Raw genomic sequence first — 17,200 nt, 5'->3', positions numbered from 1 at the left:
ACTTCCTGCTGTTGGGCTAAAGCTTCTCCCCTGCGACTGTAAGGCTGCCCGGGGGGGGGGGTTGCGCAGCGGCCCGCCCCTTGGAGGGCGGCCGCCTTAGTGCCACAGGAAGGCACAGGGGTGGGAGGTCGAGTCCCTGGGCTAGTCCGGGGGAGACCCCAACAGATAGCTGTTTCCGGTGAGGGCGGGCAGGAGACAGGGGTACTTATACTGTCTCCGCCCCCTCCTCGTCCTCTTGTCCGCTCGTTCGCCTTGCCCGCCCCTCCGCTTACCCGGCGTCCGGAGGGACAAAAGGGGGGGGGGGCAGGTTTTTTCTAACAATTTTACTTTGTGTTGCAGGAGGAGTTACAGGGCGATCCAGGGTCTGCACATACCAAGGGGTACAGCATGCAGCAGCACCGTGGGGTGCTAAGCCAGGATACCCAGGGATGTTTAGCGGGTCCCCTGGAAGAACGATGGCGCCCCGTTAACCGAAAGGCGGTTGTGGGTCTGAGCAACCGGGGGCTGCCATACATGCTCCGCCCACCCATCACGGGGGGGCGTGTGAAGCATGTGGACTGGTGGTCCACGGATGGGAGGGGTGGACCCTCCCAATATTTGGTATACACCAGTTGGCGTTAACCATGGTGACTCTAGGCTTATCAGACGGGCAGGCGGCATAGGGCTGGCCTGCCCTGGGATCGCCCGTAAGATAACCCACCTTGTTTGCATATTGGTTATGCTAATAAACCTGCAGCAATATTTCTCCACTTACATTACAGTGTCGTGTGTTTTATTTTTGCACTTATGTACTTATGTGCTTTGTGATAACTGTTGCCGATATTGGCACTATGCCTAAAGGCACTTCTGGAATGTTGGGATGCCGTAATCAAAGTAACAGTTTCATTACAAAACACACAAAACTAGGGTCCTGTAAGATCGGCATACTGGTGTTGTTTTAACCTGAAAGCGGGAGCCGTGCTGAAAGAAAGTGCAGACCCCGTGTATATAAAATGAATGTGCGTGACTCCGACTGAAGCGGGCCTCATGGGAATAAATGAGTATTCGGCAAATGAATGTGCGTGACTCTGACTCAAGCGGGCACCATGGGAATAAATGAGTAGTTGGCGCACATGCACTTAAAACCTGTGTGAGTGAAGTGTGCGCAATGGTAATAAATAAGTTTTTGGCGGCAGTGTATATAAAACGTATGTGCGTGGCTGTGAGTAAAGCAGGCGCCATGGTTTAAATAAGCAGTCCCCTCAAAAATACATGAAGACCTACAGTGTAAGGAAACTGCAGTTGGCCGGTGCTTCTGTCCTAAAAATGGAAGTGATGTATTGGGAGCGCCGGCCAACAAGGAACCAGGAAATAAAAGCGACACAGGAATAAAGCAATGGCAAGCAGCAGGCGAGGTTACACTCAGTACGAGTGATTAAAGCAGGTCTTGCAGACAGCGAATGTGCGCTGATGCTCGACCTAACAAAGGTACATTCTTCTTGATTAATCACATTCAATTCCCTTTCTTGCTAAGTCTACCTACACATTCCTTCTGTCCTCTCTCACTTTACGTTAGCCACTTATACTTTCTTTATCTGCACTATCTATTAATCCCATAATCCTTTTCCAGTAAACAACCTCCGACATAATTATACTACACAAATACAATACACACCACACACACAACTAACAAATACAAAACAACACACTTAATTCCACTACCCAACACATACATACACTAAAAAACAAATCACATGCGTATAAAACATCACCATTTATGATGTTAACAACTCTAACTCTAAAAAATGTGAGACCTATTGCATTGAAAATGTTTGTTTTTATGTGTGATGTTTGTATTGTGTACATGTTCTACGATGGTTTTTACATGTTGCTCCAGAATAGCTTGACACTTTGGAGTTTGTAAGCAAATAATGTTTTCCCTGAGGCCAGGGGTCGCAAAAGCAGGGCCAGGGGTCGTAAAGGTCAAGCCAAGTGTTGCAACTGAGACCCCTTAAATGACGTCCCTGTGTATGCTGGGTGAAACAGAAGTGCAAAAATAACTGTATTGAGAGACGGCTGCAAGTAGAGTTACCCACTTTGAAATCGAGGCCTACATTAATAAATGTTAGAATAAATGCAATCAGCTTCAGATGTTATTATCATGCTAATACTATTATATATTAAACAGCTGTCACATTCCGCCGAAGCGGTCCTTTCTGATACTTATTATATTACCACAAGTGGTTTGTAGATCTTATTATAAAGTGTAACTCTAAGTGCAATACATAAGGCATGGAATGTTGCACATAAGCACGCTAAAAACATGGCACACAAGAAAACAGAACAATTGCCAACTATGAAGAACATACATGCCATACATAACAGGCCGGATTCAGGCGGGAGACCCCAGCTTTTTGTAGCCAAAAATGGCTTTAATTTGGCTGTCTCCCGCCTGATTCTGACTCTTCTTTATTAGAAGTGAGTGGGGAAATACATCCTCCTAATTCTTTTTTTAAAACTCCCTCTTTCTGCTTCTAAAATGGTGGCATGTATGAAAGAGCTAACTTCAATCTGCGAATAAGAAGCTGACCGAAGAAAAGGCTAACTTCTTCAGCATTAGAATAAGATGCTGGCCGAATAGCAAGCTAAATTCTATACAGATTCATGCAAGAAAAGCGTTTTGTTCGACATCACATGGCTGCAACCTTAAACATAAAATTGCCTCACACACGTCCCCGCCCAGCGCCAGGCAGCAGTTCACAGACAGTGGGCGCTTACGTACTACGTACCGTGTTCACGTGTTGTCGCCTCGCTGCTAAGGGGTATTCCTCTAATACAAACAAGTCGCTCTCGCTCAAAGTCATTGGCCCGTTGCCAAGCTGGGTCACTGTTGCCCCCGGTGCGCGGCGGGCTCTGTGAACTCCTCCAGGGATGCGTGCGATCTGCCGCGCCTTGTAAGTACTCATTCCACCTTCTCTTTCTGTCTGCTTCTTAGTCTGTATGTCCCTCACCTAGGGTAAAAGCCCAACCCGCCGTGAGCTCTGTGCCGCGAGCACTCGCCCGGTGAAAGGTCAGTCCCGCTCCCTGCCTCCCTCTCCGAGGAAAGGTCGGTATAAATATCGAGCTTACTTTCCGCCGTGAAAGAGCGACTCGTCTCTGACTGGGGCACGAGATCTCCTGATCTCTTTCTCTGTTAGTGGGGGCTTTCTAAACGAGTGAAACTACTCTCCCCGGTGACATACTTGTAACCAGCCTCATGCTGACATTGTCTACTACGGTGTCCTAGGTGAGGGGGTTGAGTCGGAATCCCAAGTCAAACCACTTTCTTTCTTGCCCCCTTTCTACTCATTGGTATAATTCTGATTCTGTCTCCCTCCTCCCTGGTGAAAAAGCGGAGTTTAGAGTCCTTCCTAATTTTACTGTTTTATGTGCATTGCATCCAGTCCCTTCCCTGGGGAAAGAAAGCCCTTACCTTGTGTACTGGTGGCTCTAATACGCCCATGACACCTTTAGCAAAGTAGGGTCCTCCTTCCCGGTTTTATGTTTTACTGTATTGCTTACACAAAGCAGTCTGCATCTCTATATAAGTTTTACTGATAGTGATATCACTTTTGCTCTTATCTCTGCTACCTCCCATTCCTTAAGTTGTTTGCAGTTTTTGTTTTTCTAACAAACTTTTTTCTACTCATGTAAACCTACTCGCACTCTTTCTTGTGATGCATATATGGATGCTTTTTGTATTTCCTCTACAGTGATATTTTCTTCGCTTTTTTTTTAGTGTGATCCGGTCCATACATTACTCAAACTTGTGTAATATCTAGGAGGCAGTTTGTGGTGTTACAAAGTCTGGCACAGCATGGGCATTTGGACTCGAGTAGGACTACTGGGTTCCATGTTTTACTACATGCACAGGAAGAGGATGGTGTACGCCGATCATGTTGGGGATGGGGACACGCGCAGAAGAGATCGTGATGACCACTGGAGAGATGGCACTAATCGTTGCCGTGACTATGAACTTAAACTAGTACAGGTCATGTATCGTCATGGAGCAAGGACACCCTTAAAACCTATTCCACACAAAGAGCAGGTGAGGTGCATCACCTATGATAAAGTAACTTTGCTTCTTCCCTAGATTTGTCTTTTTTCTTCGCACACTGCTAGGTAATCAATGTCTGCACATCCTGGACTGTACAAGTCGGGGGTCGCTTTCATCGATTTACCTGCATCAATTCCAGAATGTTTCTCCTTCCTTCTACCCTATGCTTAAGAAGCACACATTTACACTAAAAGCTACCTAACTGATAATCTTCAAACAAATTGGCAACAATTGGTACTATAGCTTCCTATTTTTCCTAGTCTAGTATTAAAATAGGCACATATGAGGAAGCTGTAGACTAAGCTAGAGTGCTCCACATTTCTAAAAAAGTAGCCTTTCTGGGAAATGTATAGTTTTCTTCCTCGTTGGATGCCATCTACAAGCGTCTTAAAGCTTAGGTCTTCACATGGTAAAATTGTACTTTGACATCTGTGTTTCCTGGACCTGGTGTTTGCTGCAAGCAATTTCTATTTGACGGAAACCGTTAGCACATAACCAGCTTCAGGCAAAGCTAGAGTGATGCAGTCATGTTTTCACATCATTTTGTTGTTGTTGGCGTGGGACATATTTTCTGAAATAGAAAATTAAAGACAGCAAAGTTAGACCTTGCAGTATTAACAGAAAAGCTTCAGCAGGACAATTCATCAGGATTCCTATCCTTGCCTCATGGCTTGCTATCAGAAATCTTGTGCACATTGACGGAGGGCTAGAGGGTCTGTCCTACTCACTAGCAGAAGTTACATTTCCTTGGCTCCTCTACGAAATATTTATCAAGTGTGCTTGGTTTAATTTCCTTTAAGGCAATTAAATTATGTTCCTAATGTACATTCGTGACTGCTGAGTTGGAAATCGTTGCTCTTGTAAAGCATCTGATGGGTCAAGAATGTTTTGCTGGTTTATTGGGATGTTCCTTTGCCATGTTTAAAGAAGCCAGTGTCACAGACTATAGCTGGTTACCTCTCATTGAACAAAAGCTGGAAAGGTCCTACCTTGCTGGATATTAAGACATTAGGATAAAGGAAGATATACTAAACTTTACTATAAAGGCAAATCCTGAACTCCTGTTTATTTTTGCCATTAGAGATGGGTTAGTTGTATTGCATCACAAATAATCTTTACCATGCCCCCGCTACAGCTCTTGAAGTGCGAAATGAACAAATGTGTGACAAAATACAAGTTTTACCAGCTATACTTAAGGAGTGTTGCTCTGATTGTACAATAGTAAATACAATTTGCAAAATTAAAGCACACAAGTATTCTATATTAAAACTGGAAGTTGTGGACAATGCAAGACTCCTGAACCATAAATTAGATTCTGCAAATATAACAATATACGTGTACTTTGAACAATTTGTAAAAGTTGTGCTATTGTATATATTTGCCTGCACTATATGTTAAAAGGCTATATTCACTGGCAACGGTCTACAACATACACACAACCCAAGCCACTAATTATAGGGCCCTTAAGACCTTTTACTCTGGAGGGTAGAACACTAACGGCTTGTATTCCTTTCAACCTGTTATTCAGGCAGTTTTTTATTACCGTGTTTGTTTGTTATATCTCGTTGCTTTTTTGCTCCACTTTAGCAGCTACAAACTTTACAACATATGCGGAAATATTCAGTCATGTCAAAACCCTGATTTAACAGCAAAATGTATATTTAGTTGTGCTGATTGTAATGTAGCTGCTACATTGCAGTTAATATTCACGGTTCGGATTTTCTCGAGTCCAAACAGACCTCTCTCTTTCCAGTGTGCAAAAGGAACCTGTTCTTCACGTGTCTTGTGTAGACATAGCTACGGGCATGTCTGGGTTGGCAAGTGATCCAGAGGCAAAGTGTGAAATAGTGCAGAGGAAAATATAGGGAAAATGCCTCGTTATCGTTTGTACCTCGTTTTATCGGAAGCAACCTCCCCTCCAGCGCCGGGAGGTTTTTGAGCAGCTATTTCTGCACCAAAGACTGTGTTGGTTTTATTGTACTATAGTAAATTACTACATACATCTGCCAGTCTCTGTGGGTTGGCCCAGCTGCACTTCTTAGGGGCTGTCTGTTACTATACTGCTCTAGATTGATTAAGAACCTATTCCACGGTACGGTTGGTGTGTGTTTGACATGCTGTACATACTGCCGCTTGCACATAGGCAAGCGGTTAAGCAGTACTTTCTTTCATATGTAGATATATGCTTTTGGAACCTGGGTACTTTTAGGATTGCAGGGTATACATACGTGTTACAGAGAGCACTTAGTTGCCTATTGAATGTTTGTGCCGCTGGAGGTTGTTCTAGACTTTCAGAAGTCTGGTTAGTGGGAACATGCAGGGACCTGAGAAAAGTGAGAGTTTGCAGTGATAGAGGAGCAGAACTTTAACCTTTGGTGTTCTGGTATACAGAGACAACAAAATGACAACTGCTTGCATTTTAGTTAAAGTGCATGTGGTACACGCCGGTGTGTCTATTTTACTAGCTTATATATGCTCATCTCATATGTTGGTCTCCATGTATCTGAGGTGGCACATGATGGACATGAAATAGTGAAGCATTCAGTAGATGTTAAACTAACCAAAGACTGAATTAATTTGGGGTTTCTCCAATTCATACAAACTTTCTGTTGTTTTGTAGGAAATAAACTAAAATAACATTGAAAATAATGTTGTATTCGCCATCAGTAACAGGTTGTTTGAAGAGACCAAGGGACTGAGCTGCAAGAGTTTTTTAAAACTCCCATGCATCCACTTATAATTCCAGTTACCTGCACTCGGGACAAAGCCTGACAGCGAATAGCCATTAGTTGCTCACAGGAAAAATCATTATTATGTAAAGAACGTAGTATTCTACCAGTACAGTTGTTTGTTTTATCGTTTGTCCTGCTGAGTTTATCTGCATTTTCCATGGAACGCTTTTTCTTTATTAATTTATCACAGATGAGGTTCATGTGTGTTACAGATGGAGGTTCAGGGATGGTGGTCTCTAACTTGCCGACCATTCAGCAAGCCCTTTTTGAGTATTCAGGGAACTAACAGCCAAAGTATCATTTTCCACAATGTGATGATTTCCGTGATCGAAGTCATGTGCTTGCCAGCGACTTTCAAGAGGTTTTCCACTTGAATGAGTATCATGTGTCATTTCATTAGCTAGGCAGGTGTTCTTCATTGAAGCTTTGTGATGGGCCAGGTGTGACATGGTTAATGGTGGTTTCCCTTAAAATTCTCTGAGTTATTTCATATGTTCTTGGTGTTGCCTCACTATCACCTTCCTCCTTTTCTTGTTGGTGACTTGTTAGTCAGGTGTCGAAAGGCATTCTGGATGTCTCTTTCAAATGCACCAAGTCCCCCACAATGCTGTCAGCTTTATGGACACTCCTCCATCTGCTCATTTTGCCATTGTTGGTTTTCTCCTTTTCTCACAATCAGCATGGCACTGCAAAGAGTGCATCAAAGAATCGGAACAAGGTGGTGGTGACTTATGAGCATGGCGTCTGGAGGTGGGTTTGTTGGGGTGTAGAGAATAGGCAGATGCATGTCAATACTTAGAAAATGGCAAGCACTAAGTTAATGGCCCTTTCTTCCATTAAGCTTTGGGCCACTCTGCCACTTGGGAGTGATGGCCGGATGGATGGTGCAAAGGGTCTTCTGGTATCCCTAGAAATCCTACCCTGGATTTGCGTTGGCAGTGTTTATTTCCTGCTGCATTCTGGTTGCAGACAGAACTTCTCTAAGTTTGATATCACTGCTTTGCCTGATGTTGGGTTGACATGTACTTTTTGGTATGTGTAGAATTTCTCTTTTATGAGGAACAGCTTCTGAAGTTGTGGTGTGCTGCAGCAGTCGGGGCTGACATTCTCTTGTGGATTTGTGCGCAGTTCTTATGGAAGGGCCTCTCCATGCCTCACAACCTGGAACATTGTGCATTACGGTAGGTCTTCCTCTACCAGCATGTCCACCTCTAGAATCTGCCCATTTTCTGTAATTTGCACCTTTTCTCTTGTCCATCCATTTTTAGAAGAAAAAAACAAAACGCATGAAAACCTATAAAGTCTAACATGTTGAATGCAAAATCACCTGCAAGCAATTAAACACGAATGCAAGACAATTGCCATTTCAATGGACTAGAGCTTCTCCCTTGATTATTTGAAGCATGTATTGCTAAAATCCATAACATGTTTACACTTTTTTAGGTGTGACTTGACAGCTCAGCTGTCACTTGATCTTATGTGATCACCAGAAAGGAAAGAGCTTCAAGTAGCTCTACTGGTAGATTGGCTGTGACTCCAGCCACGAATTGAAGGACATCCTTGCAGGATCTGGTTGGGCAGAAGTTGCATGCTTGCACAGTGAAAGGGCTTGTTGCAATCCTGTTGACCAACAAGGGATTTTTTGTCACCCAGTATGGCTGCCCCGTTCAAACGTACTGATGTGGCGTCTTTATACAAGATGCGTATTTTTTAACATGAAAATGCTGGGTTTCCATATTACAGCCCCCACTGGGGCGCAGACTTATCACTATCAGTCGGAGCAGATTGGTGAACCACCAACACCAGAGTACCCTTACTCTTACGGAGTTTACTATGAGTAGAAGCAGAGACCATGAATAGGGTCACCTAAGCCTACCACAGCACGTGGAGCACCCGGCTCCTTCCTTGATACTAGACTGAGCACTCATTGGTCATTTGAGAACTTGTCACTGGCTGGTGATGTTTAAGTGGCTGCCTTTCGTGTGCCCCTCACTACCTTCGCACAAGCCCATGCCAGCAGTGCCTTGAAAGTGATTGACAGTATGCATTGCTAGCAGCGTTAGATCTGTCCACTTTGCACCTTCTGCTTTTGCAGGAGATGGGACCATAGTTATGCCCCTGGAGCGCTGTACTGTGAAGATACATTTAAAGCATATCACAGCATTTTTTTGTTCACAGAAGTAATACAACGGGCTGTTTCCTCACTCAGTGCTCAGAAACACATCGCCCCGGGTAGCACACCCCGTCCATTTCTCATAAGGCAAGCAGTTTCTGTTGACTTTAGCATGACTTATTGTTAACATCAGAGCCCGTTCTTAAAGTGGACAGCAACAAAGGCAAAGAGGAAAGAATATAATAACCATTTAGTGGTCGAAGTGGGGGAAAAAAAAGTAGGGGAACTGTGGGCGGAGAGTCAAGAGGCGGAATAACCCAAGGATTGGGTCAGTGGGCAGAGTCAGAAGTGTGGCCAGAAAGAGCAAAACATCACGATTTTTAGTATTTGTTTGGCGTTTCAATGACCAGTTACAGCTTATTACGTTATTTGATTCAACCAGTGGATATACATGTTTATTTAAGGTGTTATATGAGTTATTGACATTAAAATACATTCACAAAGTGGGGATACGTTTCCAATCACAGAATGTCCCAAATACGCTTAAAAGTGGAATCACAAGCCATTTGTCTCCGAGCAAAGCAGTTTATTTCATCAGCACTTTACCTCCCTTTTTCCACAAGAGCAGTTTAAAAATGAATGGCAAAATATCCTAGTTTGCAAATGTTTTCCATATAATTATGGCTCTACTATATTTGCCCATAATGCATAATCTGATGATTTTAACAAGAAAATTGTTTGTAGCTCAAACGGATCAAAAGTTACTTAAAAATGTGAAGCGGACGGCCCTTTGCAAAGGTTGGCTGGTCACCTTTGTCACGGCTGCATTTGTATGTCACTCTGGTACTAATGAAGTAAAATTTTTGCAGAGACTCTAAGTATGTGTCAAAATGTCAAAATAATAAAGTATCAGAAAATGTACCACATTACGCTGCAGCCATTGTTTGCTGCATAATTTAGTCCTCTATTGCTGCACAATTCCAGTGCCCCCAAAGCAGGCTTCATAGGTTAAAAGTGCTTGTTCATGAAGCAGAGAGACCGTAAGTTTACAAACTTAGTTTGGTGTGAGTGCAAATCCTGCTTTGCTGATCCTTGGTGAGTTGCATTACTACTGCTGAACAAGGCAATTGGAGGTACCTATGAGTTAGGCGGCCTGCCCTCAAGGGTCCTGTGACGTCTGTAACAGAGTCACTGTTACTCTATGATGTTATGCTTCGCAGGCCTGCCTGCAAGACTTGAGGTGAACTTCAGTATGGATTGTGGTGGACAGGCCTTCAAGGTTAACCCACACTTGCCACCACTAGGGTCCACCTGCTGATGCTAAGACACCAGGGCGTATAAGGTCTGGTGTGGATTTCTAAGGTCTAGCATGGGAATGTGCTCCCTCAGGAGAGTGGTCTGGTGGACTGGTAATGAAGGCTGAACCTAGTTCCCCAGTTCCAAATTTGGCAGCTCTGGCTTTAGTCTCACATCCTCTCCCCCACTGAACACCATACTGCCCCACTGAGAGAAACTTGAACTGCCTTCAGCTACATCCCAATTGTGACAACTCTTGGAAAGGAGTCCCAGTCCATAGGCAGCTTTGTGTGAAATTTTTTTTTTCCAGCCCTGATGACGTCCAAGTGTGGACGAAACGCGTAGGCTGATGATTGATTCATTGAAATACTGAGATTAAGTTTGATTGAAAAATATTGGTTCAAGAAGAAATAAAAATAACTTTTTTTCACACAAGCCTGCCTATGGACTGGGTTCTTAACAAAAGCAAAAACGTTTTGCACATTATACTAAGTGCTACAGAGCTCCTTTCCAAGAGTTGTGATGAATTTTAAGGACTGTGTCCTAGAGGCAGTGGGACTCAGGAGAGTTTGAGCGCCATTTGATAAGGATAGTGATCTAGAAAATATCTGAATAATTTACCAGTGCGCTTGGTCAAGCCCTCATCGCCTATCATAAAGAAGCAATACATCCCAATTGTGCCCTGCTATAAACACCTGGATGTAACTCATTCAAATTATGCACTAGACAAGAGTAATATGCTGCCTGAAAAAAAAGTAGCAACAGCTTGATAAAAGCAAACATTGCTTGGGGAATGCAAGATTAAGTAAAGCATGTCAAATGTAAGCAGGAACATCATAGTTACCTTAACGCTTTTATATTAATTATTCAGGAATCGATGAGTCTTTTTGCCTGAAAAGTTACGGTTGTGACTACAGGGCCCGGACGGGACCCGTTTCAATGTCCATTGCTTATATCCTTACTAAACGTTAGAATTATGGCTCAAAAAGAGAACGTTCCTGAACACCGAGGTACATATTTTATAAACTTAAATAAGGAAAACAGCTGATAAGGATTACATTAAACGTTTTCCACTCCAGGTATTGCAATACCTCCAGGAATGGTGCACTTCCCCACCTGGGGAAAACAATGCTATTCAAAGAAAGGCGAGAAAAGGAAAGTAGGCCATCACTGGCAAACTCTATAAAGTGGCCCTAATGTGTTTGGGTGTGAATCATACCAATCTGGGCACTTTGCGACCACTCTGTCTTGCTTTATTTAGTTATTTATTTATTCTTCGTGTTTTAAACCTTTTTTTCTCTCTATCCTGAGGCTGCATTTTGGAATAATAAAAAAAAAAAGTCAGAAAAAGATGACATTTCCAGCATAAGTGTTTCTTTCTTTTGTGGATCAATTCCACAGGGTAACAAATGAAGGAAAGGAGAGTAAAGATAGGGTTAGAGCCGGTTCTTGAAGTCACATTTTCTTTTAGCAAGTGAGGAGGAGCGAGACAGACCGAAAGAGATGGAACAAGACGAAGAGAGAGATTGGTGGGGGTAAGGGGACACTTGGCAGCGGCAGAGAAGGAGAAGTGGACTTTGCCCTTGTCTACTCTGGGAAAGAAGGAAGGGACAGAGTCCTTTTCCTTCTCTGCCCACCCTGCCCAATTTCCGAACACCCAAGCCTTGTATATAGGCCGTGGCTATTTCTGCTGTCCTGGGATGCATTTTTAAAATCAAAAAGTAGGGGCATGGATAATTTAAAAAGTAGGGGCCTGCCGATTCCGCCCTCTTAGACCACCTTAACCATTCAAAATAAAATGTACAGTCTAGATGGAGCAGGGACAGGCGATGGGAAGAGATGAAGCTGCCCCTTTTAAAATTCATCAGTACCCGTGGTGTTTTACACCGGTTTGTGAGGTTTTGCTCATTAGTGCTGGAGAGGGTGGTGAGCATATTCCTGCTCTGTAGATGGGTTGAAGCCTAGGGGTTGCAGAGGCAGGCAGCAGAAGAATGCCCTCTAACTTAACGGTAATCTTCATTACTTCTGGTGCATTTGTCTCCATCTCATTCTTTACTCGTGGAGATGACCACCTCCCTGACAGAAAAAAGATCAGGAGAATGCTGCGACCCACTAACCCACCCTCTCCCACTGGGAGAACATAACCAGTACCTACCCAGCATTCCGCCTGAACAACCAACCCACCAGCAGGAAGGCAAGCCGGCCGTCCGGGAAGGAGGGAGGGGCATAAGGAATGCGACCGTGACAGTTGGACCAGAAGTATTGAAGATTACCAATAAGTTATAGGCCAGGACCCTCCAGTCCCCATCCCATTCCTTCCCAAAGCCAGAAACCCAGCCTTCTGAGCCCCAAGAATCCCACAACACCAAAGCAGCATCCCAAGCGAAGCAACGGGAGAACCACAGGAAAAACACAGACTGTAGCACACAGCCGCAATGACCCCAACCAAACCACAGGGTCGCACCTCCACCAAACATGCAGGAGATGACCAGGGCAAACAAAAAAGCTTCCAACCCACTGCGCTGCCACCCAGATGGCAGCCAACCCACACTGAGAACACCCCCCGATCCAATAACGGAGGAGGAGCACTGTCATGGAAGCAACAGAGACCGCCCTCAACAAAAGGGCAGGGAAGAGGCCACAAGCGGAAGAAGACCCAAGGCGACCAGACACACCAGGGAGCCAGGGCCACACCAACAGGGTGTCATTACCAAGGACCGTAAGAACCAGCACCGCAGAAGCAGATGGCACCAGCAGCCCAAAGGAGACAAACAATCATAGAAAACAAGCATTGGCATAGCCAATAGGTCTCGCCTTTTGGACCTTATAAGTGTTTAACCATGCAACAGTTGCATAACTAAATACTTATAAGGTCTCAAAAGCGAGACCTATTGGCTATGCCAAGCGGCCGTGCGGCCACGAAAGTGATAGCGATCAAACATCAAAGCGTCGTGCGGCCGCGAAAATGAAAGTAATCGCGGTAAAAGCGGCGCCTGCGCACATGCACTGTAGCTCTAGGCTGGCCTGGTAGCACTTTTTGGAGCCCTCTCAATAAGTCTCGCCAGACCAGCGCATGCGCTGGGTCAGGCGAGACCTAAAAAGGAGACGCAGGGCAACCATGCCTTACCAACCAAAAGTGGGAAGGAGACAAGGTAAAGACAACTAGCCAAGGCCGAAAAGAGCGACCTCCTGCAGACAAGGGAAGAGCGCCCAACACTACCGAAAACCCCTCACAACGACCTTACCCAAGAGCCGAGGGGCAGCAAGGAGAGACCCAACACGCTCAGCCCAAAGCAGGAGGGCGACAAGGCTAACCACAGGACCAGCCCCAACACACACACACAGCCACAGCAGACCAGCCCAGACAAGAGGTCAGGGCCAGCCGACAGAGTCAAGGCACCAGCCCGGAGGACCAACCACGGGCAGGCCCACACAGAGCAAACTAGGAACGGAGGGAGAATCGACCAAGAGCAAGCTACCCCCCCCCAACCCGACAGACCCTGCCACCAGAGAGCCCAGAGGACACCGCCACTGAAAATCCCCAGAGGAGGACCAGGCCCCAGGGCAGGAACTTCCAGCCCCAACCACCAGACCACAGCCCACATCACCCAAACTTGAAGGAGCCGGGGCACAGGAACAGACAAACGGGCCAGGACTGAGGCAACCGCCCCAAATGCAGGGGACCCTGGGACACAAACCCATCACTCCGCCCAATAAAGGAAACGATGGAGCCAGAAGGAAGCAGGAAGGACGAGCACCAGAAGCTCAGCTGCCTGAAGACCAACCTAAAGAACCAGGCAGAGATACACAGACCCCACCATGACAGCCAACTACAGGGTAGAACCAGAGGGTGGAACCCTGGAAAGCACAACCCCTCCACCCCCACCAAAACGGGGCTAACAGGACCTCAACCAAGGAAAGAAAGGGGGAGACCCCAACTGACCCTGAACTAGACCAGGGCACAGTACCAAGAGCGGGAAGAGGCAAAACCCTGTTGGCCTGGTTTGATGGCCCCATACAACCCACACCAAGGGGGACACCCACTGCCAAAATCCGACGGGGGGCCGACCACAGGTGATTGACCGGCTCGGAGAAGACCAAGCCACTGGCCATCAAAGAGGAACCAGATACCATGAAACCAGGAAGGGAGGAAACCCCCCAACCGAACCACCAGCTGGCCAGCCGGCCCGAAGTACAAAGGACGACACTAAGGCACCATCCCAAGCAAGTCCCAAGACCAGCCACAGAAGGGCCACAAGAACAGGAGAGACAAATAGGGCGGCCCACAACCCATCCCCGCAGACGCCCCCACAGACCCCCAAGAAGCCAGCAGACTGATCATTAGACACACCAGCCCCACATAAGGCCTCCAAATGGGGCTCCCACCAGCCTGCAAGGAGTGGCACAGGGCCAACAGTCACAACCCTGAATCTCCCAATCACTGAGGGCAGAGAGAAAGGAGGAAGATGGGCAGTAAGCTAAGCAGCCCACACCGGCATGCTGGTGCCACAGCCCAGCCTGCACCAGGGGAAGGGAGGCGTAGAGGAGAAGCTAGAGGAAAAGGACCAGCAGGCTGGCCCGGCTCCCAGCCACACCAGGCACAGAACCACCGCCCACCAAGTGGCCTAAAGACCCACACCCAAGCAAGGCGCAAAGCGACCAGAGAAAGCAAAAACCAGACAAGGATCACAGGCAGACACCCAAAGGCGACCACCAAGGCCCCTAAGGCCAGAGCCGGACACCACCTAAAGGCAAGGCCCCTGCACAACCAGGAAGGCCCTAACCAGGAGACTAGGGCAGAGAAGGCACTGCCAACCCGTCCTGCACAGGCCAACGAGGGGACAAACAAAGGCACAGTCAGGCCAAGACAGACTGAGGAAAAAGCCAAGGCCCCACCAACAGACCGGAAGACTCCTGGCGACACCACAACCCAAGGAGGAACAAGCCTGGAGAGCCCACAGGCGCACAACCCACTGAGGGAGCAGGGACCGGACAGAAACCGGACCCAAGTAGTCCTAGCACAGCAGGGCCATCAAAAAACTCAGATGGACAAGGGACCGAAGACAACGTAGGCACAAAACCTGAACCATAACTCACCGACTGGGGGAAAAAAACTGCAGGAAGGTGCACAGGAACACCAAATGACCAATGGCACAGTGACGGGACCAAGCCAACACCACAGGAACCCCAGAAACTGGGCCACCGGCAACCAGGCGCACCAGGGGCACCTTGAGCACAGCCTCCGCGATGCTACGACCCAGGGCCACGGCAAAGCCAGGCCAGGGAAAAGGCACAGCATGGAGAAGGGTGAACAACAGTGTCGCCAAGCAGGAGCGAAACCCAGAAAAGCTGTAACGTGGCACACATCCCCAGGGTAGGCACTCACCAGACACACTGGCACCACACCAATGCCCCCACCAGCCACAATCAACAGGGGAGAAAGAAAGGAGTCACAGAGGCAGATGCGAAGGACAACATGCAGCCCCCACCAGCGGCAAATGACCCTGCAGTAGGGAGGCAGAGGACTCCACAACCGGCCAAGGCACCCGGAAAGGAACGAAAGAGGGGAGAAGAAACAGCAACACGGAACTCACCCCCGACCAGCCAGCCAAGCGCAACCCACAACCCCTGCGCAGGGCAACAGGCAAACACCAACACTGGCAACCAGGCACACCAGGGGCACCCCCATCGCAGCTCCCTAGCCACCAGCCACCCAAGGACCGCTGCTCGAAACCAGTGTGAGGCAGCAAAGGCACAGCCAGGCCAGAGGGAGGGCACAATACCAAGCCCACCAGGCAAGAACGGAATGCCTGGCTTCTGAGATCAGACGAGAACGGGTACTTTCACGGTGGTATGACTGTAGACCCCCAAGAAGCAGGGAGGCTGGGAACCTCAAGGGCCTGACACAGCCCTCAAGAAGTGTGACAGACCCACAAAGGAGGAAGGAAAATGGGGAAGAAAAACCATCCAGCGATACTCTTTCCCCCCCCCAGGGTAGGCAGACCCCACTTAACACCAAAGGCCATAGTCCAAACAGGAGAAAAAAACGCTATACCCCCGAGGAAGGCAGACATGATAACACACCGCCTGCCCTCACCAGCCAGCCCAGGCATGCACCACCAGTCAAGTGCCGGGCAACAGGAAACGGCCATACCGGCTCACCAGGCACTCAAGGGATACCACCAAGACCAGCCTGAGTCACCAATTGGCTGCAGCAGTGTGTCTCCCAGCCCGGCAACCAGGAAGACGCTCCCTCCAACCCGCAACAAACCGAGAGTTCCGGCTCACCAGCTGCAAAGGCCGGCTGGCAACAATCACTGCTCCCGGCAAGCCCAGCATGCCGGGAGGTACCGCGCAGCACGTTGAGGACAGCCATGCAGCCCAACGGGATCCAGGAAGACCGCAGCAGAATACTGCAGCAGGTAAGGATTACTGGCAACAAACACGGTTCCCGGCAAGCCCAGCAGGCTGGGAGGCACAGGCAGCACGTAGAGTTCAGCCCAGCAGCCTGACGGGATCTAGAGAAGACCGCAGCAGAAAACTGCAGCAGGCAAGTTGAACCAGCAACCCCGTCCCATTCTATCGGCAGACAGAAAAAAGAGCTGGCGGAATGCTGGGTATGTACTAGTTATGTATTCACTACACAAGAAGGACTTGTCTTTAAAAGGAGTGGGAAGTACTGAAATCCCCTAAGCTTAAGAGAAATGCAAGAGGTGAAAAACCATAGCCACTTTGGGAATCCCGACTGGGTGTAAATGCTGCCCTCACCCATTCAATGAGTGGCATGCTTCATCATAGGGCTGCTATGACTCCCTGGTGCAGACCAACATCCAGAGAGGAGCGCTGAGAAAAAAGAATATAGAAAAGAAAGATGTCCTAGAATAGGGATCCCTATGCAGCGAAAACTTTAAGACTAAGTGGGTATCCTCCAACTTTATTATGGATCCCACTTGGCAGGATTGCAAAAGATTCAAATTAGGGGTA

General features: G+C 47.3%; 1 protein-coding gene across 3 annotated transcripts in view; it reads left to right on the top strand.

Annotated features, from left to right (window-relative positions):
• Window positions 1–17,200, top strand: part of ACP6 (acid phosphatase 6, lysophosphatidic) — a 107,537-nt gene that overhangs the window by 8,025 nt on the left and 82,312 nt on the right. For 2 of the 3 annotated variants that reach the window (XM_085621187.1, XM_085621188.1), the window contains exon 2: window positions 3,758–4,066. In XM_085621187.1, coding sequence (XP_085477313.1) covers window positions 3,836–4,066 — 231 coding nt within the window. In that variant the 5' untranslated portion in view covers window positions 3,758–3,835. Of the gene's footprint in view, window positions 1–2,782; window positions 2,934–3,757; window positions 4,067–17,200 lie in introns of those variants that run through there. The other variant, XM_085621186.1, reaches the window with a different exon arrangement.

The sequence above is a fragment of the Triturus cristatus genome, chromosome 8 (genome assembly GCF_964204655.1).
Source record: "Triturus cristatus chromosome 8, aTriCri1.1, whole genome shotgun sequence".
Taxonomy (NCBI): Eukaryota; Metazoa; Chordata; class Amphibia; order Caudata; family Salamandridae; genus Triturus; species Triturus cristatus.
This window is presented reverse-complemented; position numbering and strand designations above follow the sequence as displayed.